The sequence below is a fragment of the Ischnura elegans genome, chromosome 1 (genome assembly GCF_921293095.1).
Source record: "Ischnura elegans chromosome 1, ioIscEleg1.1, whole genome shotgun sequence".
Classification (NCBI taxonomy): domain Eukaryota; kingdom Metazoa; phylum Arthropoda; class Insecta; order Odonata; family Coenagrionidae; genus Ischnura; species Ischnura elegans.
The window spans coordinates 51406151-51432279 of NC_060246.1; the positions used below are offsets into that span (position 1 = coordinate 51406151).

Genomic DNA, 26129 nt, shown 5'->3' on the forward strand with positions numbered 1-26129 from the left:
TAAGCTAGCCTAGAAAATTTTCCTAAGCAAGTTAAAATTGATATATGCTATTTAGGGGTCGCACTTACCTCACATTACCTTAGCGTAAGTCATAGCCAGACACTTGCCTGCATAAATAGATTGCCAAAAGTTCAGATTTCCTGTAATAGCTGCTGCACGATAGGGTGATCACGCCCCCATGACCTTTATGGAAGCTCCGTGTTCATGTTGTCTAAATATTACAGTGCGTGGTCACGTTCAGTGATCACGCTACCGCATCCCACAGCAGTTGCATACTGGGCAACTTGCGCAAAACGCAACTACATAGCGTGGTGCCTGACTGTGTAGTTTCTGTGCAGCAATTTTGAAGCTTTTGTGCGCACCAATTTTCTTAATCCGTGATCTCACAGTCATGGGTTTGCAGTTTTCCTAAACCATGTATTATATGGAGCAGAAGGGATACGAGTAAAATCACGTTATCGCCGCTATAAGATCGTGGTCGGGAAAACAAAGCTCTAAATTTTTCTAAAAAGAGATCTAAAATGACAGGCAATGTGCATAATTAATAATAGCTTGTTTGGTTTGTGTAAATTATGAAAATTACAAGAAATTGAATTGGAAGTTTGGATTATTCATGTTTTTGGATTATTCGTGCTGCCTCCCCCATCATTAGCCCTGATAATTGGGAGTATGCTATAATTAGATTTGTGAAGTTATGAGAAAAAAAGAGAATGTTATAGCATACTCAGCCAGTCTACTGCTTCCACACTCACTCCCTTCCTCTGAAAATACAGCGACCCCTTGCCAATTAAAATTGAATGATGGTTATTTCAATTATTTGAATTTATATCTGACACTCTTACTGAACCTGATGCTAGTATTTTTCCGCATCTCATTCAATAGTTTTCCCTTTCTAATTTTGAAAATCCTTTTATTTCATAGTCAGTAAAAAATGACATTGATTTCTTATATTTTTTATGTTCATGTAATGATGTATTGAATACATACTACATAGTTGTGAATGTTATTCATGTATGTTTCTCATTTTAATTTCTATTTCTTGTCCTGCAGAAGCGTAGTCATCGAGCTGACCAATACATTTTGTTGGTCAAACCTCATCTGGAAGATGCTGTCCATCAGTGTATTGAAGCAGCTGGCTATGAGTATGAAGTTGATAATCAAAAGATGCTAATCCGGGTAATATATTTTTTTATAGCTCCTCATGTTTATTCATTACATGTAGTTCTGTTCATGTTAGCTTCTTAGAAATACAGTCCAATCTACTCACTTAAATACAGTGGAACCTCGTTAAAGCGAGTACGGGCTATAGCGACACCCCCGCTATTACGAGAGATAGCCGATGCACCGTCAATTGACCCTATAATAAGAGTGTTAAAAAATTCGTTTTTACGAGACCCTTTCGGCGTTGGCTCTCGCCATAGCGAGGGTTTCACCGCCGGAAGACTTTCATCAAGACTCCTTAACCTCTGTAACTGCTAGCGATCTGTTAGAAATGAAGTTAATGGAGTGCTCAGTCTCAAATTTATGTGGTAAACTGTCGTTCGATAAATATAATGATTGACGAAACAATGCTTTGCATGATTTTTATTCAGTGCGGCGCTTATAAATTGTTTGAATAGTTAGTCGTTATTTGAGTAAGAAAATTTAGTGATGCAAAAAAACATCGCCTTTCGTCTGGATTTATGCTTACGTTTATCGGATAGATGTTTATCTGTCGCCGCACCACTCCTGTTCCTGTATATCTGTTCGCAACAGGTATATTGGCTATTATTTGCTCCACCTCCGGTAAAGCGACAATTTGCTATAGCGAGTGTTTATTAGTGCACCGTGGGGTGTCGTTATATCGAGGTTGCACTGTATATCAATAATGAATTCCATGTTACTTCCAAGTAAAACCCATTCAACATAAAAGAAAAAATTTTTGCTGTCTAACAGTTGCCATTGCAAAGTTCATGGGACTAAAAATTTGTAGGTTCATGTTAATGAACTTTGATTGAATGTTTGCTTTAAAGAAGCATAGAATACCTCATGTTTTGTTGTTAATTATCCGTTAAATATTTAAATTTTTACAGGATTTTTTATTTTATAATTTTATTTATCTAGTCAGAATTGCAGTGTTATTTTAAATGCTTTCAATGACATTTAAATAACTCAGAAGTATATAACATCAACTGTATGCTACTGTGGGGTTTGGAAAATCTCATGCTGTACCATTCTTTGTCGAAATAGTCAATGAATAGAGGAATTTTTAATAGGATATTAACTTCATTGTGTGGATATTAAATATATATTCACATTTTTTTGGCATTACATCATGAAAAATTTTCCTCTGGCTAAGAATAAATCCAATCCTAAGTAAATGTAACAAGAAAACATGTACAAAGAAAAAAGAGTGTACATATATAGAAATGACTGGTAACCGGCTACCTGGCTGTTGCTGGTTTTTGTTTCTACTCTTTGACTTGACAAACATTCACCTGTATTGCAGCTTATTTCTAGTAATGACTGGCATGTTGATATGTTATGATGCAGAAAAAATAGGGAAAATATCACCATTCTGTGATGCTGTGCATAGAATGTATGCATTTTTGAACGACTTCACTAGGCTAGGTCTCAAAATTTTCTAAAACTTGATGTCTCGTCTTGTAAAAATCTCAACTCCACTTCATTCCTTTGAAATTTCAAGGGCCTAGCTGGCTAAATTTCTCCGATTCCATGGCTTAAAAGTTTCAAGGCCTTTGTAGAATTGGGGCATTAGAGTTGAGAAAATTGTGTCTTGAACTTTAAACTGCAGGGGTATCCAACTGCAGATCCGATAACCCTCATTCGATAGTGCATAGATGAACCAGCCAGATCCAAAGTCTTCATACCCTTTGCCACCGGTTCAATTTTCCTAGCTATACAGTTGTACCTCGGTTATACGACCCTCAGTTATACGATGACCTCACTTATACGCAGATTTTTTTTGGTCCGGTGAATAACCCCATATGAACCCATGTATTTCCAACCTCAGTTATGAAACTCTTCACTTATACAACGACCTCCGTTACGAAGTGCATTTTTCCAGTCCAATGAGATAAAATACCTCACTTATACGACTTTTCAGATAACTGCTCCACGAGAAGATTGCGGTACGCGCGCTGATTTTAGTCACAGGAGCGGGGGTAGTATGTGCTCATTACATAGATATGTCAATGAAGAATAATAAGTTGTAACAATGAGTGATGCTGTTCATTAGATATTATTTAACTGCAGTAGACTATCGTTAATCTGGAATATCTATCTGTAACGGAAGATTGTCTAGAATTTTGCAAGGTTATGTTTTCCGTCGCCCCAGCGAAATAACACCTAAATAAGCGGTGAAAAATCCTCACTTACCAAAATTTTGGTTTCCAAGGTCATCCAAAAAAGATTATCGTATTTGCAGTATGGACGTAAGTCGATGGTGAGTCAACAGGATGGTAAAAACAGCATGCGTGGTCTCATTCCGTGGGCTAATCCCTCATCCCCAGGACGAATTGAGCCGGGGGAAAGTTGCTTACGCGACGCGCAGATCAAAACTGACCCTACTTGTATCTGTGGGTTTAAATGAAATATAGTGGGACCTTGAGTAGCTATTAGCTTGAGTCTGCCTGGTGGGAAGCGTTTATTTTTAACTGAACGAGAGTTAGTACGAATGCCCTTGGAGAATAACTCGTGTCGTCTGTAGTAACGTAATCATTAAAGTCAAATTCAAAATGCGAAAGATAAGGCAGTTCCTTTGGACTCAGGAATGAGTTATAACCATTATATGGAAGTACAAAAAGTGTCCGGTGTTGTTATCAGATTTAGGGAAGCAAAATATCACTTAAAGATGAGTCACACGGCGATGAGTCGACTTTCCCTCTGTATATGTAACTGAACAACTGAAATTCATAAGCTATCCCAATTTCTATTGATGCAGGGGTCAGTGACCTTTGGTGCAGGCCTCTTCTGTGACAAAAATAATGGATTTCTCTTTAATTCTGGTATCTGAAGGTGTTATCCTAAGAAGGATAAAGAGCTTTCTACCAATGACTGGTTTCAACCATTATTAGTATGGTTTCCATCGGAGGATTTTACTAAGAAGTGCAAAAGTTGGTATGGTGCTTGTTTTAGGCTAAGCATTTTCTCACTATTTTCTCAAGGAGTGAAAGGGATATGTGCACATACAAAGTCATCCGCCATGAGTTAGGAAAAAGACTTTTGAATCCTCCTGATTACAAGGAAAATATAAGTATGGACTTCCATCCTACCCTCTTTTCCAATATGAAGTAATCTTTGTGTTAGTCCATTGGTCCTCTTAGTGTGGGTTTCCTTTTCTTCCCTCTATAATGAACTAATAAATTAGATTATATTCATAAGATACAACATTTTTTATGTTTATTTATTTTTACAGGCTGCTCAGTATGGGAAAGACTTTGTTCAAAGAATTTGCTCTGATGAATATGTCAAAATGTGCAGAACTCTGCGTGTTCTAAATGCAGTTCGTGATCCTAGGATTGGTATTCCTATCTCAATATCACAGTATCCTTTGAAGTTTTAATTTTTTGTATTTTGTGTCTACTTACTATTTCTGTACTTTTTATGAAAATTAAGTTATTACCATTTTGATCTTATTGTGTGAATTTTCCTAAATGCTTGTTGTTGATTGCAACATTTGTCATATGAGAACCTGTTGGATCGATTGGTTTTGAGGAGGTATTACTATCTAGCAATTATGATAGCCAAGTATCTAAGACTACCTGAAACACAGGGATCAAGCAAAATACTTGGTAACTGGGCTTGTAAAAAGGTAGTATGTGAATGATTTATACAATTATTCCATTATTTAGTTGTACCTAGAAAATTTGAATTTAAAAATATAATATTTTTTTTAGGTGGAACAAGTTAATTTAGATTCTGAGCGCATAGCTCAAGAAATTGCCAACAAACTTGGATACCTCCCTGGAATATCTTATAGTAAAATTGCCGAAAATGCTCTCACATCTGGCAGGCCTGATCTGGCAATTAAGGTGATGGGATCAGTTCAAATACTAGATTTATTTAGATCTTTAAAATCGATAATCATTAGCTATATCAACACTTGAATGGTATCATTTTATTCTTTGGTTATTTTCTGGTCTAATGCAGGCAAACATTGACTTTTGTTTGTAATGTGTTTTCATAAAATCGTGTTCGAAATTCATAGTGCTTGTAAGTGGAGCAATTGAGTTTCATGTTAACTGTTGTGCTGTATGTCCGATTAGAAGCATTGCCTGCCCCAAGCTGCATTCCCTTTGTGGACAGTTATGGTTATAAACTGTGTACAACAAGCAAATTGCTGCATTACATAAATGAGTAATTACTTCGATTTAATTATCTGCAGTTTCCCAGTAAAACATAATAAAAATTTAATAAGGTGACATGTATTAGAACAATTCAAATTGTTTTTTTTTTTTGTGAAAATTTAGTGCTCACATGCATTTATAAGAATTAAATCCATAATAATGTTTGAAAATATAGTTAATTTTAAAATTTTAAAGAAAATTCAAATTTTAACAATTGATAATGTTTAAAGTAAAGCTTTGTAATGGACTGACAATGATTGTCAGTAACGAGTCAACGATGGCTTCACCTAAGGTAACTAAACACTATCAGGATCGTGTTGTTTTGCATTTTTAGCCTTTAAAGAATTATCATCTTACTTTGACAGTTAAGGCAAAGTAAGAGCTTAAGCTTGAATTATCCCATGACACAAGGGAGTGATTTTTGATACCCATCTTCTATCCAAACTTCTGAGAGTTTTCCAACTCCTCCAATTTTGCACTCTCTGTGTCTAAATTACAACTCTTAGGGTGCCTTCATAGCTCGGCGTTGCGTACTTGGGGCGGAGCTAACTCATCGCAGCAAGTTGGAGCCCTTCACAGCTCTGCGTTGCGAAAACAAATGAAAGGCAAAAAGGGTCGGCTCCTAAAAATCGGCCTGTGAGCATATCATCTTATGATTTCGAACCAAACGCACAATACATATGTTGTTTTCTGCATGTTTACACAATTTCATTTCTTAAAATATTCCTCTTAACTATAAATAGCATTTGAAGTTAATATGGCGACCATAGAGTCGATAATAATGCGTGTAGTGATGGCCCTTGCCTATGCATTATTATGACCTTTAAATTTTATTTCCTAACTCGGAATATTCGAAAGATAGCTAATTACATACACTCAATGAACATGAGTAACGTGGAATATTATCAGGAATATTTATTAATGATAAATGTTGTTCAAACAGATGTCCTAGTCATGTCATCTAAATAGCTCTAACTGAGTAGATCATGAGGGCACAATTATTAGATATAAAATGGAATTTAAACGACCGTAGTCACCAACAAATACCTCTCACGCTGTATTTAGCTTGTGATACCATTTACGGGTAAGTGTTACGCTAATCTATGCTCCTCAGTGATTGTAATCTAATTTAAGGTTAACATTTGTCTTATGTTTAGGAAAGACACGAAATATCTAAGCTGAACACTTCAAAATAATATTAAATAATGAAATAAATAGCATTTGCCCCTCCCAATAGAGCTAATCTTGCATATTTGTATACCCAGAAACAAACACCAATTCGAAATAGTCGGCATACTGCCGCCTTGACGCAGAGAAAATCCGACAGGTTCAGTTTTTCTGCGACGACGCAGCGAGCTGGAGACGTGACGTCATCAATTCTCAAAGACGGGCTCTGATTGGCTCGCTAGCCGCGGCCTCAACGCAACGCCGAACTGTGAAGGCCCCCATACTGTTGATTGTTGGTAAAATACTCCCAGCTTTTTGGCTTTAGTTCAATTATCATCATGTTAAAATGAAATTTTTCAAACGTTAGTAATAGATAACTAACTTTTTCTATCATGAGGAAATATGGAACATATGAATATTTTGATGGAACCCTGACGTCTAATATAATCACCTGGGATATTAACTTTTTGTATTTTGGAGAGAATGTAGAAAGAATTAGTTTCGGTGTGAGGTGATGAAAGAGCAACTGGTGGAGTGCTTTATTAGGCCCTTTGAATTTAAATATAATTTTTCATAGATGATCTTCAGGGCATGTTTGTTGTAAAGTCAAAAAATATGGTAAGGCATGTATTGTATACAAAAAAAAGTATTGCTCTGTTAAAGTAGTTCAACTACAAATTGTAAAATAAATTTGATAAAAAATATGGGCAGGAATGTGTTAACCTGCAATAATGTTTTTATTGGAGTAATTTTTCTGGAAATTTTCATGTTAAATACTAATAATGTGTTTGAAACATATTTTATGAATTTACACTTCTTTGCAGTTAATGGACTATGAACCAAAGACCAGCCTGCAAGTACCTTTGCTATTGCAGTTGGAACAGTTTTGTCCTGCTCTCTCCAAAGCTATCGAAAGTGGAGACACAGACCTTGTGTATAATGTGCTACTTCATTTACACAAAAAAATGTCTGTGGATCAGTTTCAGGTAATGATAGTAACATACATGAGCCATTTATTGTAAGGTTCATGGTATTATGTCCCGTTAAATTGCAAAATATGCGCAGAAGATATATACTGAATGAATTGGTGTAATTTTTGCATATATGTACAGTAAAACCTCTTTGTAGTCAACCTCTTTACATCATAAACCTCCATACTTCGTACCACCCCTATAGTCCCGTCAGATTTACATGTAAATTTAAAGGCAAACCTCTCATGGTACGTACCTCTTTATCTCATAAAACTCCACTTATTGTAGTAAAGAGACACCCCCGAGATAGCATGACTACCTCCACAAATCGTACCGAGAGAACTAGAGACTATTAATTGAGATTAATTGTGACTAATTAATTGTGCGGCTGTGATTACATACATGTAATAACATTTTCAGCGATAAATGTTTCATGCTTTCACGTCAATTTTTTTCCATATACACCTTTAATATGCTGTAATTTTCATGTTAACTGCTAGTTATGGCTATTTTGCTCCATATGAGAGCATACCAAACAGTAAATAAGACAAAGGTATCCAACTATCATCATCAATTTAAGTCATTGACATAGAATTAAGAGAGAACACATCGTTTTCCTCGAATCTTGGTAAAAATCGCACGATAGCGGTCACTTTCTGTAATTTATGTCTCTATTTTCCTATTAGTGCTCACATACCAGGGTTCCCACTCAACCATGAAAACCTTTTAACCGTGAATAAGCCGTGAATTTCGTCTACCGTGAAAAAACCTGGAAAAAGCCGTGAATTTCATCATAAAACCTTAAAAACCCATCAAACTTGATTTTAGACTTGACAGATCAAAAGAATAATCAATATTTCGATCATGTTTCAAGGTCAATCACTCGCAGACATTGTCCACGCATTTATCTCAACACGTATATTCGAAGCCCAATTATTGGTCCGTGTGCCATGACGACACATAGCCTTTAGCCTGTGATTGGAAGACGGGTAGGCAAAGTGTTCATTAACCCTGTCGGAAAATCAGACACTTCTTCACTTCCCTGCTACCCTCCATTTTCCCACTCAAAACCTTTAGCCGGCCCTGAGTTTTTCTAAAGATAAGTGACGTCATTAGAGGTAACACAGTGCTGCGTTTGCATTCACGGCGTCTGTCGCTTTTTTTTACTTTTAGTTAACGTGCGGCCTGTGATTGTTACGTGATCAATATTATTATCAAAAATGGCTTTTCAACAGACCGTGAATTTGACAACATTTAAACCGTGAAAACCTGGAAAAAACCGTGAATTTTATAAATTAGTTGGAGTGGGAACCCTGCATACCTTGTTCAATAAATAAAAGAGACGACTAGCTTATCCTATAATCCTTTGACAGCGGAAATATTTCAACTAACTTTGCTCCCATCCATGGAGGCAGAAATACTCGACCCCATTGATACTTCCGCTTCTAAAATGAAAATATGTATTTCATGTATTTACCACAGCTCAAATTAAAACAAATCCAGTTTTGCAATTATTTTATAACCATATTTCCCTACATATCAAATTCTTACTACTGCTATGGTAATTTTTTAAAGCTTGCCTGAATGATTGTGGTTTACAATTTAATGCGCATAGCGACAGTCATATGTGTGGCCTGCGTATACATGCCAGAAAATCTGACTTCTGTTGGGAGCCTGGGAAGTCAATTTGTAGCAATTCTGTACATCACTCCACACGTGACAATGGTAGGTGTGGTAGACAACAAAGTAGCTGATATGCGGCAGTGAATTTTTTTAACGTCGAGCAGTTTGCCCAGCATTCTTGCCGATAAATTCCATTGTTTAGCAGACCCAGTATTTCTGTGCCCCCTCTACAGAGTTTTTCTTCAGATCCCTACGTATAGTGTAGTTTGGAGAGAGGGAATTCGATGAAAGTTTCAAAAGCATGCTCAATTTATCGCCTAATTTTTGCAGGAATCACCTGTGTTTGTTTCCTTCATCAAAGAAAACGAAAGGTATCAATTGTGATTCGTTACCCACCATTAGTGTATTCATATTATACATTTTATTTTGTTTTAGAAAACCCAGTATAGATGAATGTTTAAGGTCAATTTTAACCTCATTTGAAAAAGGGCAGGTTGGCGGCATGCGATGCCACTCCACATGACGTCACAGGCAGTGGTGCAGCGGGGTGCAGGTTTTGGGGGATAAACCCCCCCCTCCCGGAGCTCAGAGAAATTTTTAAGTTTAATCCATTTTACTGAAATGGATTGATATTACTAATAGAATAGTGTAAGGAGTAATAAATTATCCCTCAGAAAGCCATAAAAGTCACCAGTTTGAACCATTTATCTTAAAATTCCGCAATTTATTAATCTCACACCTACTGCTTATCCTGGTGGGTTTTCCATACCCCCACACACCTCGGTGTTAGTTGCACCTAAAGGTCCCTCAGCCTTAAGTCCTAGTTGCACCCTGGTCACTGGGATCTAGATGCTGTACAAGTAGTCAGGAGTTGCACATCATCTGAGATTACCAATGCATGCATGAGGCACAGAGCTCAGGGAAACATCTCTTAATAATCACCCAATAAAATTGCCTATGGTCAGAAAGTTTCCTTTGTTTGATAGGGCATTAATAATCCTTATTTAAGCCAAGCGCTACCTGCTAGCAGGGTACTCAGCTATCTGCTAGCAGCCTGCATCGTAGTGGCATTCATAGCCTTGCACCAAGGTGGCCTCACACAGCAATAGCCGGAACCAGAATGACATCACACAGGCTTTTCCCAGCATTCTTACATAGACGTCAGGTTTTCACGCGCTTGAAAATTTTCACTTTTCATTAAATCGAAAAAAATAGATATCGTCATTTCAAAACCTAAAAGTGTGAAATACGTACTCCTGGAGTAATAATCTTTCGTTTTTTGACAATTAAAAGAAATAGGAAACCACCCTATTATTGCTATTGCTAATGCAACAACCTGCTATTACATAATATTTCTAAGCAAGGAAGATGAGGGGTAGAAAATATATTTTTCCACGACTCATTATTCCATGGTAATCTCCTACTGTTTTCACTTGCTTGTATTCCCAAAGATTCTGAGATTTATTAGCATTATTTATCGAAACAGACCTACTTGTTGAGTGTACCCGTTCTTGGGAATGACCTCCTTTTAGTTTTAGTTAATACTCAGAAATATTGTTTCAAGCTGAATGATCACAACTGAAAGGGTTGATATAAAAGAAAGATTTAGCCCTTCACTCTGTGTTTTCAAAAGTTTCATTTGATTCCTGACCTCCCGGCCTCGGTAGCGGTGGGGTAAAGTCTTTGCCTGCCAAATTGGAGGTCGCAGGTTTGTGTGGGTTAATTGTTAATGTGTTAATAATTCCGTTGTAAAAGGCTGTACAGTGAGTCCTCATTTAACGTCACCTACCGTTCCTGAAAAATGTGACGATAAACGAAATGACGTTAATCGAAGCATAATATCCCATAAAAACAATGTAAAAATTGAATATCGGTTCCTAGACCTCACAATTCCTATGCGAAAAAATTTTGGCGTATCATATCTGGGGCATTTTTTACGATGGGAATGCCAAACTATGGCATAAATGCGAGTTCCTGTCTTCATCGACGACAATAGTAGCAGTGACGTAAATCCTTCTCCATTTTTGTATCTTCCCGCATTTGCTTTTCGGCTTCGCTATAGTGCGGTCCAATGAATGCTACCAGACGCTACAGACCGGGGATCCGGTGCTCCGGTCCATAGGCCCTACCCTCGCTACGAGAATTTCTTTTCGGACCGGTCAGGAGCGAAATCAAAATGGCGGAAATGAGCGAGGGCGGGCAAACTGGGATTATGAAATCGAACAGATGGTTTTAATTGCGAATTGAGGCGGGCGGGCGTCGCCTGGGTATCATCATCGCTGAAACATCGTCGCAGTAACAGGAACCAAAATTATTGTGAACATTGTTCTCTTGGACATTGTCGTGGAAATGTCTCTGATGCTAAAATTTGCCAAAACCGTAATCGCAATTAACAATATACACACCATTTTACACTTTGAACAGACTGGCCGTATTACCGCCCACGAAACAAACAACCTGTAACGCCTGCCACTTCGCCTTTTTCCCCGCGCGAAATTTAAAATACGTGACGTTATCGCGAAGCGAAGGGACAATAAACGAATCACGGTCGTAAAATTTTCGTGACGTTATCGCGAAATGACGTTAAACGGGGTGACGTAGAACGAGGACTCACTGTATATAGCTGTTTTCGGTGGTATTGAAATAATAAATATAAAATATAATGTGTTTAGGAATGCATTGTAGTTTCACTGTCATGGTCAATTAATCACTTGGTATTTCATAGGTACCAATTATCTTTTTAAGCATAAAATGGCTTTACAGTAAACTGCTGATTAATTGTGTTCGGGTCATCCATGCATCAGTGTCACCCTCCTTCGATGATTTCAGCAATCTTTATGAAAATAAAGTCAGAAGCAAAAACACCAGGATTATGGTATTTTAATGCAAGGATTCACAAAGCCTATCATTTCCATTAGAATTCCCTTTCTAAAATGCAATTATTTTCTTTTTACCTGCTGACAAGGAATGTGTCAAGTTTACTGGAAAACATACTCCAGTAATGCAGAAGGCAATGGGCAGCGGAAAAAAACTGTATTAATTTTTAAAAGATTTCTGCATTGGTTAATCAATCATAAATTAAGGAACTAATCTACAATCTATAAATATCTTTTACATATTGCAATTGCACAATTATTGCCTAGCATTATGTTGAACACAGCCCAAGGGATCATCAATTCTTTAATAGGGACCATCACACTAATGGCCATTGAATAAATACTCTCGCTCTCTCTTCCATAATAATCATAGTCATGCCATTATCGAAAGGGAAACATCATGTATGATAGATATCACAAAAACGACACTCATCGCCAATGTATATACTAACCATTTTGAACAAAACAAATCTCTTACGTCAAGAAATACTTGCAGTCATCTTTTGCCACAAGACAGATGACACTGAAAACAGTAGTATACTCAATAATAACTATGTACTTGGTAAAATAATTGCAGTTGTACCTACTATGCTATGTACATAAATAATATGCCTATAAACGTCTATCTGTCATACAAGCATCTCTCTTTCCACAGTTTTGATATGGTAAACTCCAGCCACAGCAGCTGGATTTCAGCAGCAGCAGCTGGACAACATTTCATTTGCGAAAAGGAGCTAATATAAACACACAAAATCGATTCACCTACCAGTTATATCCTTTCAGTGTCAATATCTTGTATTTGATTAGTTAAAACAATAGCCATCACAACATAAAGAAAAAAAATATGCATCCACTCTTTGGCAATAATTGTGAATATTTATACATCGCAGGCCTCAGTAAAAATATTGATCAGCAGAGGAGCAGTCTTTCTACTAGTTATGTCCCTCCAACTTGATCATACAAAAGTATCTTATACAACAGTATATATACAGACTGTAGAGTGCAGTATTCACTCATGTTATTTTAACATTGATGTTGAACATTAGCCCTTTCAAACCACAAGAAACAAAATAATGCTCATGATCATACTACAAGTTGTTTACCTCCTTAGTGAATATTAAAAGTAGCATTTGTACTGTATCCTAAGTTCTTGAATCCTGCTACAAACTCCATTTGAATATACACTAGTATTCATAGAGTAACACTGCATTCCGAGGTGGAAAACCACTGACTAACGCCACAAAGCTGACTCGCAGTAGCAAATTCATGAATGGAACACATACGTTTCCTCTAGCAAATACCTTCCTAACTTTGTAACCTTCCCGGAGAAAAGTAGAACAAAATATTAAAAATATCTACGCTCATGCATCATTTACACTCAGTGAAACAAATGACGGGAAAATGTCTTGTAAACAGGGGTTAAAAACAAGATGCGTCTACACATTTTGAACTTAAGTATCCACTTTGATAAACGGTTGAAAATAAATAGAATACTATTGAGATATAAAATTAAGCGGGCAATTATGATAAATATGAAAAATATGAAACATTTCCTCAATGACAGATAACAACACCTCCAACTCCAATAGGTATATATTCGGAAAAGAGAATATGAGAAGCATATACAAGACAAGAATAATTTAAATTACATGAAACTAACAGTTAAATCTGCATAGATATTATTTGCACGAAATGAAATGAAGTCCACAACTACAATGAACACCGCTGTTTACATGGCAAAGCAAATACATGATATATATTAACAGTAAGTGACTCCGTCGTCTACTGCGGTCTGTTGTTTACTCGGCGGAAACAGTTTTCGTTGACAACTCTCGTCGCGTAAACTGAAGCACGAAACTTTACGCGACAGAATGTTCAAAATGGCTTAGTGAATAGCAACAATGTGATTTTCGCGATCCCGTCACAAAAGCTTTCGTCTTCGCGACCACGTAAACAGTTACTGAATAGCCCTGAAGGCCTTACATGGAGCATTAATAATACGAGTACAACCATGCTATCGCCGCTAAAAAGATCGCGAACTGGCAAAGAAAGCTCTCATTGAGTCAGGGAAACACTCTAAAATAGCAGAATAATGGAATAAATAATAATATATTGTTTTTTTTACGTAAATTATGAACATTAAAAGACATTGGAGTGGAAGTTTGGGTTATCCGTGTTTTCCGATTATTCGTGCCGTCCCTCCCGATCATTAGCCCGGATAATTGGGAGTCTACTGTAAAAACAAACATAAACAAATTATGAACAAATTAAAGTTTACCAGTATGGAAAAATATGTACAATAAACGTTTTCTGCAAGTTTCAACTTTCAATACTAAGAATAGTTTGCTGGCAAATGGATTAGGAATATAAACTCGGAAAAGTCTACTAGACAAAATTCGAGGAAATATTTTTTATAACAAATGTTGTAAACAAAATCGACTAACCATTGTTTCCACTAAACGTAGCAACCCTTTCTGCTTCAAAATATATTTTTAAACTTGTGTAAAGAGCAAATTCAAAATATCACAAAAAATTGTTGCTCTCCATCTGATTAATTATTCCAGAACTACATCAAAAACGTATACGATTTCTGTATGTGCGGTGAGCCCTCTATATATACTTACTCTATGGTACCATGTCTGCTTTCCTAGCCTCATCGCCTCCTCTGCGCTTGTCTGACACCCCCACCTTCCTCTCACATGATTGCTGACCAATGGGATTCCTCCCCACCCCCACCTCACAAGGGCAAGGAAGGAACCTGATTGCTAACGCATCAGATTCCCTTAACTTTCAAAGTTCTGACTAATGCATCAGATTCCAACTCCCTCACCCCCAAATGCCAATGCATCGGATCCCTTCTCAGCAGCGAAGCCTCCCTTACTGCCACCCCTCCTTCTTGTCCCACCCATCTTTTCCCTGCTCCGATATGTATCTAAGCACCGGACGGAGGAACGACAGAGGAGACAGGTGAAGGAGAGGAATGCTGAGAGTGGAGTTGCCAACCACCAGGAAGAATAGAGCCATGTAAATATGGGCGAATAAACACCATTCTTCCTGCAGCACTGTACCTTACTTTCCCAAACCCCTGCTAAATCTGTCTAATCAAACAAGTTGGGCTCACAATATATAATATCTTGTTATTTAAAGGAAGAGAAGTCAAATTTTGCTGTTGAAAGCCGTATTCTCAAATCTTTTTTCAGCTTGTCATTCGTGGATTTCCAATGGCTCAAGCCCTGTATATAAAGAACTGCCGCCAGCAAGGGTGGGAAACTCTACGCTCCATTTACAACCAAGAGGATGATTATCTCTCTCAAGCTATCTGCTGTGTACAAGAGAGCTATGACCCAAAAGTAAGAATAATATTTTTTATCTTCACTGTGAAATTGATTTTTTTGGGTAACTCTTTCCACAAAGCACCTGAGCAATGCTCAGGTGGATCTATTTCCTAAAGCATCTTTCGGAAATGAGGTTCTTGGCCCAATATTTTGCCACTTTAATCTTGACTTAGGATATTCTTGGTTTTATAGATATTTTGTAAAGAGGGTTCCACATTTAGTTGACAGTATGGGTTGTTATGGAGAATCATTTCTTGTGTTATTCTCCATAAGCCACCCAATGCGTTCTTGCCAATCATAGAAACAGCAAGTAGTGCTATCCAATGATTTCTTTCAATGCATTAACATACGCTACATTACTGGAGGAAATATCTTTTCCTTAAAACTAATAGCTTTTTGGGCCCCCATTTGATCCGGCCCTGGCTCTAAAGGAAGTAGGGGAAAGGGGCGAAATTAGAAACTGGTTAAGGAACCCATATTCAATATATTTTTTTACTCCACCATATCATTCAATAATATTAAAACATACAAACTAATGTCTAAGGCAACTGGAGAGTAGCAGTTTATTACTTACAAAATTAGAAGGGAAACATGTAATGGTCCAGAAGGGGCGATTAAAAACTAAAAACATTGATCCATGAGCTCAGTGCTTTTTAATGATTGAGTTCAAGAGTAGTCCTTGAATCATGCATGTGTAAATACTCCTTGGGCTTAAAAAGTTGTTTCAATGATTCATATGAATGCACAAATGATTTCTTGCTTTAAGAAGGTATGTCTATACCACATAAATCTATCTGTCGATTAGGCTTTGTTAATTCTGGGCTGCTGAGAGACCATGGAGTTTTCCAAGAGGCCTTTTGCATTATCTTCTTCAATATATCTTGCATCTCTAAGATACTGTGCTGTGAGATTTGAGGTGCATCAGACAGGGTCATGAGGCCAACAGCCCTCTTGACTTATCCCTCTGCTTCTTTGTGTTTGTGACTACTATAGGGAAAGGAATTATATTTACTCTTAAAGGTGATATCACCTCATTTAAAAAAAACATATAGGCAGCTAAATACTATTTGCAAAGAGTTACGTAGGTCACAGGCAAGATGTGTTCAACGACTGGAGAAGAAATGTTGAGTCAGTACATGTGTATAGAAGTACATTAAACCTGAACTGCGAGTTGTAAGTTATTTGTGTGCCAGATGCATTCATTTAGGCTCTACTAGTTATCATTTTTCGATTGAATGGGGGTTGATTTCAAGCTTTTTGTTAAGTTTTTCTACTTAAATTTTTAGATTAGTGAATAGCTTTGAAAGAAATGGAGCACCTTTGTGATATTATTTCTAACAATGGGGTGATTGCCATCGGTAATGATTGCAATGAAAATAATCATGTTGAAAATGATTTATCAAAAATATTGTCTTATGATCCCAATATGTTTTTTATTTTCAGAATGTTGCTTCCCCAGAGGCATCATTGTACTCTGCAGCTGAGAATTTTAAGAAAGCTCACAATGATTCATTATCATCACTTTGTCATGATCAGCTACGCCTTCTTGGACAGCAGAAGAACTTGGAATCTAAATTTGGACGTGCCTTTGTTAATCTCTCCCTACATGACACAGTATCATTACTTCTTCACTTGAGGCAGGCAAAATTGGCTGATAAATTGAGGGCAGAGCATAAAGTTCCTGATAGAAGGTATTAGTTATTGTTTTACTATTTTATTTCAATCCTTGGTTATGAAATCAGGAGTATCATAATAGCTATTCTTAACTTCTGTTATTTAACCCGTTAACGCCTAGCGGTACCATATGGTACCAGCCGGTAGCGCTATGCTAAACGTAACTTTTTTGTAACTTATTGTAATTTATTTGGGTTTTTGAGAGCTTAAACATAATAAGAATGTTTTTATTTTAATTTTCCCGAAAAGTTTGCTTTTTTAAAGCTGAAATTAACGTATTTAGAGCCGTTTGAAAATTGAGAATTTTCAGCTATGCGAAAAAAAACAGACTGTTTAGTGCAAGCATTTCGATTTTCTTTACTTGCGTCTTATGTACTCATAAGACGAAGATGTTTTTACGTAATTATGATTGTTATAACAAGTACATTTCATATTAAGCATGGTTTTTGTATGTGAGTCTAATATTTGGGATGTTATGATGCAAAACATTTTGGTGGTACCATATGGTACCGCTAGGCGCTTGCACTACCATGTTTTGACGGAAAGCGTAAATACGAATATTTCTGTTGTTTTCGTTTTCTAACAGTTATTTATTTTACAATTATTTATTTTTCATCATTGATATTATAAATTTTGCATTATTTAAATGTTATAACAGCATATTAAATGTGTACATAAATTAATTTTTTTGTTATAAGGATGTCATTCAAGTACATAAGGCCCTAAATTGTCCGCATTTTTTCAGAATCTCGTACCCTCACGAGGGCTCAAGGAGTGGGAGGTATAATTGCATACCTGAATCCTATTTAGAAAAACATGAATAGGAAGAGTATTTGTGTACTCAATTACGAAAGGGGTATGATGGGGAATAAAGGGGCTTGCTAAGGGGAAAATTCAATGACGGCTGGCGGCGAGAGACAACCACGCGACAGGCGTCACTTCGACAAGAGCAGCGTAATCCTAATTTTTGTCTAACGTATCTCAATCACACTCCGATACTTTTCACACTTTCATGTGCTAGTAAAACCGAAATAACTTATACATACTGCTTATAATCTTGTATGTGTATAATCTCGTGTATAATCTTGTATGAATACCTAAGCATGTTTTCACTGTCATGTAATTTGGAATTTTGACTATGTTAACATACGTATACTCCTTTATGAATATCTACGAATGTTTCTATTGGCATGTAATGCGCAGGTATGAAATTCAAATAATTGGTATATTGTCCATTTGCAGCACCAAAACTAAAAAAGGTTAAAATGTAATCCTGTTCCATAGGACACTAGTCCTCGAACAATAAAATTCTATTCTATATTATAGCAGGTGCTGCTGCAAAGAGAGGATGAATACCTTCCTTCTGACTTAGGAAAATGGAATATCGAGCGGACGCCAATTTTGCTCGAATTTGAAGTTGTTGTTCGAAAAGGTGGACAGTCAGCTGAGTTTATCTCAAGAAATGTCTGACATTTTTCAAAAGTGCAGTGAAACTGAACAGAGCTGTAAAGCACCCAAAAGGCATAAAAATAGGGAGGAAGGACGCGTTTTTGCTGATGAAGAGATCGTAAAGCACGAAAGGATTTCTCGTAATCCTGATTACCAACTCACTGTTTCATGAGGCATCCCCAACTGGAATATTTGAACTGTTCTTTGACGAAAATGTCCTTACACACTAACAATAAGTGTTAGAGTCGAATAGGTGTGTACAATTCTGCAGCTGTTATGACCCAAATATAACACATGAGGCACTGAAAATATTTGTTGCAATTCTTTTTATAAGTTGGCATAAAACGACTCCCAGTAAAAGGCACTATTGTGAGGCAGCGCTAAACGCCAGAAATAATCTTGTTTATTACACAATGATACGTAACAGATTTCTACAACTTCGTAGGTTTATTCATTGCGGTGATTACACCGCTATGGATAAATCATACAAGATATGGAAAATGCGCCCTTTTATGGGCATGGCAAAAGAAATATTCGGCGGATATTTCAGAGAAAAGCAGTCCTTGAGTTTCAAAGAGTGGATAATGTTCTCTTTTGGAAGACATGGCTGTTAGCAATTCATGCAGGGGAGGCTAATTAGGTTTGGCTAGAAAGTGTGGTGCATCAATAGCTCAGATAGCTACTTCGTAAAACTAAGGAAAGTGAAAGCCTACGAAAAAGGAATTGGGAAAGATAGTGTGGGGGTCGACAAAATGTTGGTGGCCCATTTTTACTTGGATTCTGGATGCAATGATGCCCAACGCATGGATGCTGATGTGGAAATCATGAAAAAACATAACTCAGCTTGAGTTCCGATGGCCAGTAGTATAATCACAGCTGGATACAAGGATCCCCTAAATATCAAGGACGTGATCAATTTACCAGAAGTGCGACTGGAATGGGGTACTTAGCTAAAGAAATAGATTTGTAATTGATTCATGTTTCAAAGATTGCATTCAACTGACAGCGGCCTATCTTTTTTCCAATGCCCCTGATAGGTTCGACAGGCACAACCAACAAATAAACTCCAAGCCCAAGCGGGGATGGTGTGCTACTGAAAACGGAACCATTAGAATAAGAACAGAATGCTTGAAATGCAATGCAGTGACTGCTTTGTTCATTTCCATGTGCGGCAACGACTGAGTGAAACACTAAAATCATGTTATTCTTGATTTCTACGTCAATTATATATAACTTCTATTTTATATATACAATAATATTTAATAATTAATTGAATATTATCGATATTTGAGCGTAATTTTGGATGAAAATGATTGTATTTTCCGGAAAATAATAAATATTTAACGTTTTTGGCTTAAAAATGTGATTTCCGAAAATTTTTTCAATTTTCGATTTTTTGACCCCTTAAACACCTAGCGGTACCATATGGTACCAGGCTGTATCTCAGTAACTATTAGAGATAAAAGAATAAAATTTGCACTGAATGACTCAGAATTTCATTCGTATTAAAACATATGATTACCACAAAAATCGCAGAAACTTTTTAATTCAGGCGTTACCGGGTTAATACACTATGTAATCAATTTATACAAATGGCTTTCAAACTAGCTAGAATGGCAGTTTGTGTGCTATATTGAGATTTTGGAAATGCAATGATATGGACAAAACATTCACAGAAAGGCTATTTTCTATTTCATTCTAACTCGGTTATTCCACCTGTAAGTTGGTTTAGATAGTTGAGGGTAGGGCTCAAGCCCGGGCTTAGATGCTGGGGTGTGATAATCACACTTTCAGGATATGGGGTCAGTTCCTCTCCCTGGGGCATCTTATACTTCCAAAGCCGATGTCCCACGGTCAAATTTGCATCAGAATATTTGCATCAAAATTTTATGCAACTGACGCGCACCCTGTCCCACGGTGAAAAATTTCATCCAACTGGCTTTTGGTCCTATCGTTTGTACAAATCACCGTTTTGTCCAAATGGATAGGACAGGTTCTAAATTTTCATCCAATTGGATGAAACCAACCAATCACAGAGCCTTTGACAAAAAAGCATCGCCAAGCACTGACACACTGGCCACATAGGTTAAACTTATTTATCGTCTGCATGAGCATTTTAATTAATGGACACAAAAATAAACTTTGTTGTATTCCACACATTATGCATCAAAAAGCTAACCGATTTCCACCTTTTCAGGTCATTATCATTATCGTAAACCTCTAGATAAAGACCTGAAAAGTTCGAAACCGGTTGAGTTTTTTCACTGGTACTGAATGGAATACTAAAAGGTTTAGTTTTGAATTTATAATGTCACCATACCGCGAAGTGAATTCACAAAACATTATTTCAAATATATATATACGTTCATGATCGTCTATTTCATCGCCTGGTGTGGTCCTAAAAGTAAAAATGAGCAAAAATTGGTCTCGATAGGCGATGGAAACTCTCAACTAGGAAATCCGTAATAATGAGTTGATATTTAATAAGAAGGATGCGATCTTTAGAATCGCAGTACAAGGAGGGATATTTTGGAAAGAATAAAAGATTTACTTATGGTATCGAGGCCGAATTCTACAGGCTAGCTTTTTGGAGGGCATACAATGCGAGCGAGCAGCTGGAGAAATGACTAATATGGACTAACGATTAACCTGTGAAACACTACAGCTGCCCATTTCTATCTCTATGATTATAGGATAAGGACCTTATGTTAGCAACTGCTGTATTATGAGAGAAAAAATGTGATTTAAATGCACGTTTACAGCACTATTCATAACATCTTCTCAACCACAATGTCCATCATTTATTAATAACATTTTTGTCACTGGAATAAACTGCCTCACGTTTCTATCCTACCGTTTTATTCTGCCCTCAACATTGCTGATAAGGGACATGAAAATATCATCACTTATTGTCAATTATTATCGATTACATCAGGAACATCGGCGACCAACTCCTTCTCCAGCATGTTTAGCATGCTTATTCCAATGCTTTCATACCCCCTTTCCAGCCAAGGCCAAGTTCAGCATTCCTTCTGTTTTCTTTTTTTTGCCTCTTTTAATGTTCAAGAGCCCTGTTCAGGCAATTTCACCAGCTAAAAAAGACAGAATCCTTCACTTCCACAAGCTTCCAAATTTGTTTACATAAATATTGTCTTTCCTTTGTTTTTCGTCCAAATGAGATGCATCGTGGGACACCCCCGTCCAGTTGCATCAAAATATTTGCATCAAAATTTTTGTCCAAAAATTTTTATGCAAATTTGACCGTGGGACACCGGCTCAAGATTTTACTTTTGGGGTGGGCAAAGATTTAACAGATTTCAGGACATACTTTGCAGACTTTCGTAATTCAACCTGAGATGCATTGGTAGGCAGCCAAGTGCTTTACTGACTTGGCTATAATGCTCCCCAACTCTTGCAGATACAATAAATAATTTTCTAATACATCACTCCAAGTTAGTCACTTATTGGAATGTGTGGATTTGAGAGTGGTTGATTTTGGATAATATTTTTCCATATAAAGTTTTTAATATTCACTTTTACTTCGCAAATCAAGTTCTGGGTCAATTTTTCTGGGTTATCACCAGGGTTCGTTAATTATGATAAGTGAAAACTTCACTTAGCGGTATAAAAAATGGACGAAAATTCAGTATATAAAGTCGGTAAAAAGATCTATTTTGTAATTAAGCCGGTAAAAAAATCATTGAATTAAACATCCTTTTCCAAGGACAAAAATAAACTTTTATTAAGCCAAATACTCTTAAGCAACACATATCGAAGGGGGAAATACTGATCACTAGGTAATGCACAATATTGATGCTTAGATAATCACATCAATAGAAAAATATTAGTGAAAACTTCAAACTTAGCAACTTCATTACATAAAAAAATAATGAACAGTTACTTATGCATGCAAATTTATGGTATGTAAACTAGAGATCCATGAAAGTGGTTTTATTTTTTTTGCTAAAATTCGTTTTAAAACTATGTGATTTTGGTGTTTTACAAAATCTTGGCTGTGTTATGATAATGTTAAAATTTTTGCACATTTATAGGTTTTTTTATTATTTTTTGGTGCACATTTCACGATTGCTCATACTTTTTTTAGCATTTAACATAACATTAAATACAATGTCAAGAGTAAGGCCGCAGAGATTTGTTTGGGGTAGGGGATAAGGTTGCCAAAGGAAATGCCCATGTTACAAGTAAACAAAATACTTCTGTGAAGAAAGGAGCCGAAAGGGACGATGGCCTTGATGGACCCAAAGGAACAATCCCTTGTTTTGGTGATTCGAAGAAAGGGCTTGTTTTGGTGTTTCAGGCTTGTTTCTTAGCTCCACATGGATGTGACCACCTTGTATGACTAGGCGAGGGTGTGAGGTGCATTTTGGGTGCAGTGATTGGCTGCAAACTGTGCTGGTGCAGGGTTTACCCCTCCTTTTGGGCTATCATTGGACCACTATCTGTGCATCGGACAACTCTTTCCGGCCGGACTGCAGCCTAAGGGGTTTTTGGATAGCGATTGCGATGATGTAAATGTTTTACATTATGTACAAAATCTTCAGTTCCTCTGAAAACAAATAACCCTGGGCGGTTTACAAACCCTCGATAAAAGTCGCGCATGGGAACGGATCAGCGAAGAAGCATATGCTGCGTCGTAAAATTATGGAGTGGAATATTTTTTTGATGTAGGAGTCTGTTTATAGGAGCTTTTAATTATTGCCAAGAGATTCTAAGGATCTGGTGTTGAAAGTAGCATTTTTTAATTGTGCTCACATAGTAAATAACCCTTGAGGGTAACCCACATCAAAGTTAAGACTTTCGTTTAAACAAATTTAAGGCATTGCACGGAAGTGCGTCACAGCTATGCTGATATGATGTGATACTTTGAATTACATATAGTGAATTTTGGAGAGTATGAAGAAGAGATAAAGAAGTCATACCCGCAAAACTGCGCTTTTACTGTAGATCGAATGAACATCAGTAGCATTAAACAATGAAGGCTTAGGCTTTAATAGATAATGACTCATTAGATATGATTATTTCGCTAATTCACCAAAAATCGCAAAAAATGCAAAATTTTGTTTTTATTTACTGATTTTGCATTATTTCGCGATATCGCATCTTGCGAATTTCGGTGAAATCTGTACATATATAACTAATCTCTTCATCCAAAGTTAACTAAAATTCTCATAATATTATTTAATGTGTTCCACTGGCCTTGTTAGCTTGCCCACCTCGTTAGTACAGAAATAGGGAACAAATTGGCACATTTTTCTCCATTAGGGTACTTGTTCCTTAGGTGAGACAGGTATCAATGCTTTCTTCAAGAACAAAATCTTGCATAGTGTAACACGTGTTGAGCTCCTTAAGTTGCGTAGACCATATATACTGGCTACCAAGTTGAGTTTTTAGGCCCAACACTATATATGTACCATGTCTTCATTAAATGCTACCATTCGCACTTTGAAGACCAAGCCCGAATATTCCTCGGGATGTATATTTTCTGCCAGGGATCCGAGCCTGTGTAGAGCTCAGGCTTTTGTATTTGATTCCGTGGAAAAATATTCTGTACGTATTTCTCGGGCCTGAACTATTTAGCCTCTGTCATTTAGTGGCTCCCAAATGTTCTTTCTCGGATTAGGAAATAATTTAATAAAAAAACAATAAAAGCCCTGGGTTACTCATAACCTGCACTTGTAAATACCATGGGCTTCAAAGTGTTAAAGAGTCAACACATGTAAGCATATACCTATCAGAATACAGTAAACTCTTGATTTTACGAAGCAGGATTTTACGAAGTTTTCGATTATACGAAGTGATAGTGCGGTCCCGGTGAAAAGCCTATGCTAAATACATGGCGCTATTCGATTATACGAAGTTTCGATTATACGAAATTTTTTGAATTTACGAACCTCGGCTCGGTCCCTAGGAGCAAATGGCATTCGTTTATACGAACTACGGCGAAAAAATTGTCAACAAAACTAGTTACGCCGGCGTAAGTAGCTAAAAAATCAGCGCTTCCAACTGTGGTCCATCAAAAGTGCGAAATCGTAAATGATAATGCAACTTTGGAGAGAAATGGGTCGCCAAAAACCTCACTGTGGGAATTTAGGGGGAGTAGGAGTTCAGTTAAAATATCGCGGCTGACATTATGCCCCTATTTACGTGCCTGTTCGTAAACATAGCATCGACAATAATTCGTAGTTAAACATGTCAGGAAGGTCGCGCGGAGTATTTCGTACACCCCTAATTAACCCTTTGCACTGCTGTGAACGTACTTCGAAGACTACTTGACTACTTTTCGCCGAAGCACTTCGAAGGGTCCCTAATCCGGAACCCTTTTCTCGACGAGCTCACCCTCGCTGGCCCCTGAAACTGGGCTATTTTTTAATGCATTACCTGATGCAACCCTGGGTTTCAAAGGGCAAAGGTGCCACGGGGGGAAAAAGAGTAAAGTGCGTGTTACTGTGGGGCTGTGCGTCAACCAAACGGGCACGGACAAAATAAGCCTGTTGTCATTGGGAAATTTGAAAGGCCACGGTGCTTAAAACATGTAAAATTGGAAGCCCTCCCCGTTTTTTACCATGCAAATAAAAACAGCTGGATGACCCGAGAAATTTTCCAGCAAACGGTTATACGTCTACAAAGAAAAATTGCTGGAGAGAAGAGCAAAATTGTTTTAATAATGGATAATGCCACCGTTCATAAATACGTGGAAGATCTAAAATTGGCTAATGTTCGAGTGTTCTTTTTTCCCCGAACTCGACTAGCAAGTCCCAGCCCTTGGACCAAGGCATTATCCAGGATTTTAAAGTCCTATACCGGAATAAGCTTGAGCGGTATTACTTGCGATGGATCTGTATATATACATTCATCTATTTTGCTCATGTGCGTTTGGATATCGATTTAGATATTTTTATTCATGATTATCATTCTTTCAAATCTATTTGCTACTTTTATAAATGGGAACAGAAATTAATAACATCCCGAAATGGACGTTGATACATGCAATCCGCGCCATAATATCTTTTCGTGTATATATTGGCCTTTGTGAATGAACAACTTAAATATCTTAAGTACTGGGCTCTATTTACCGCCAATTTATATTTCAGGCTTCTCGTAATGAAGACGCACTTCCAAGTCTAACCATGAACTTTCTTCTCACGCGCTTCCCCGTTCTCCCATGCTGGGGTTCTGTCTTTCCAAAGCCGTCCCTTCCCTCCTGCCGCCTTTGGCTGATCTTGCTGACACCCACCTTAAGCATCCCAAACCCCTCCTTCCCCAGCATTTCCCATTCACTCCCTCCCTAAGGAGACTGAGCTTGTGTGCGTCGCAAAAAAATACGGCCCCCAAAAGTAGACTGAGGCAGAGCTGAAGGCCATTTCCCCACCCTTATTTGTCCTGCCCCCTTCACCAGTCCTTGTGCTGACCACACTTCTTCCCTCAGGCAATCCCCATCCCACTCTTATTCACCCCACTCACTGGGAACGTTCCCCGATTGTGGAGAAGGGCATGGTTCATCTTTACTCGCAACGGGGGGAAGTTATTAACCGGAAAGAGGCGGAAGAAGTATCTTCCACTATCGGGAAAATGGTGCCGCGCTTATAATTGTCTCTCTTCTTCTCAGCTGACTTTTCAATTGAAATTAATTTCTTTGCTCTTTCCACACTATATTTATATACGATT

At 37.4% G+C, this 26129-nt stretch overlaps 1 protein-coding gene across 1 annotated transcript in view; it reads left to right on the forward strand.

The window, feature by feature from the left end:
- Positions 1 to 26129, forward strand: part of LOC124160295 (vacuolar protein sorting-associated protein 16 homolog) — a 72908-nt gene that overhangs the window by 28482 nt on the left and 18297 nt on the right. Inside the window, exons 8-14 of the mRNA XM_046536129.1 lie at positions 1051 to 1176; positions 4418 to 4545; positions 4669 to 4813; positions 4899 to 5033; positions 7340 to 7501; positions 15186 to 15335; positions 16764 to 17011. Coding sequence (XP_046392085.1) covers positions 1051 to 1176; positions 4418 to 4545; positions 4669 to 4813; positions 4899 to 5033; positions 7340 to 7501; positions 15186 to 15335; positions 16764 to 17011 — 1094 coding nt within the window. The remainder of the gene's footprint in view (positions 1 to 1050; positions 1177 to 4417; positions 4546 to 4668; positions 4814 to 4898; positions 5034 to 7339; positions 7502 to 15185; positions 15336 to 16763; positions 17012 to 26129) is intronic.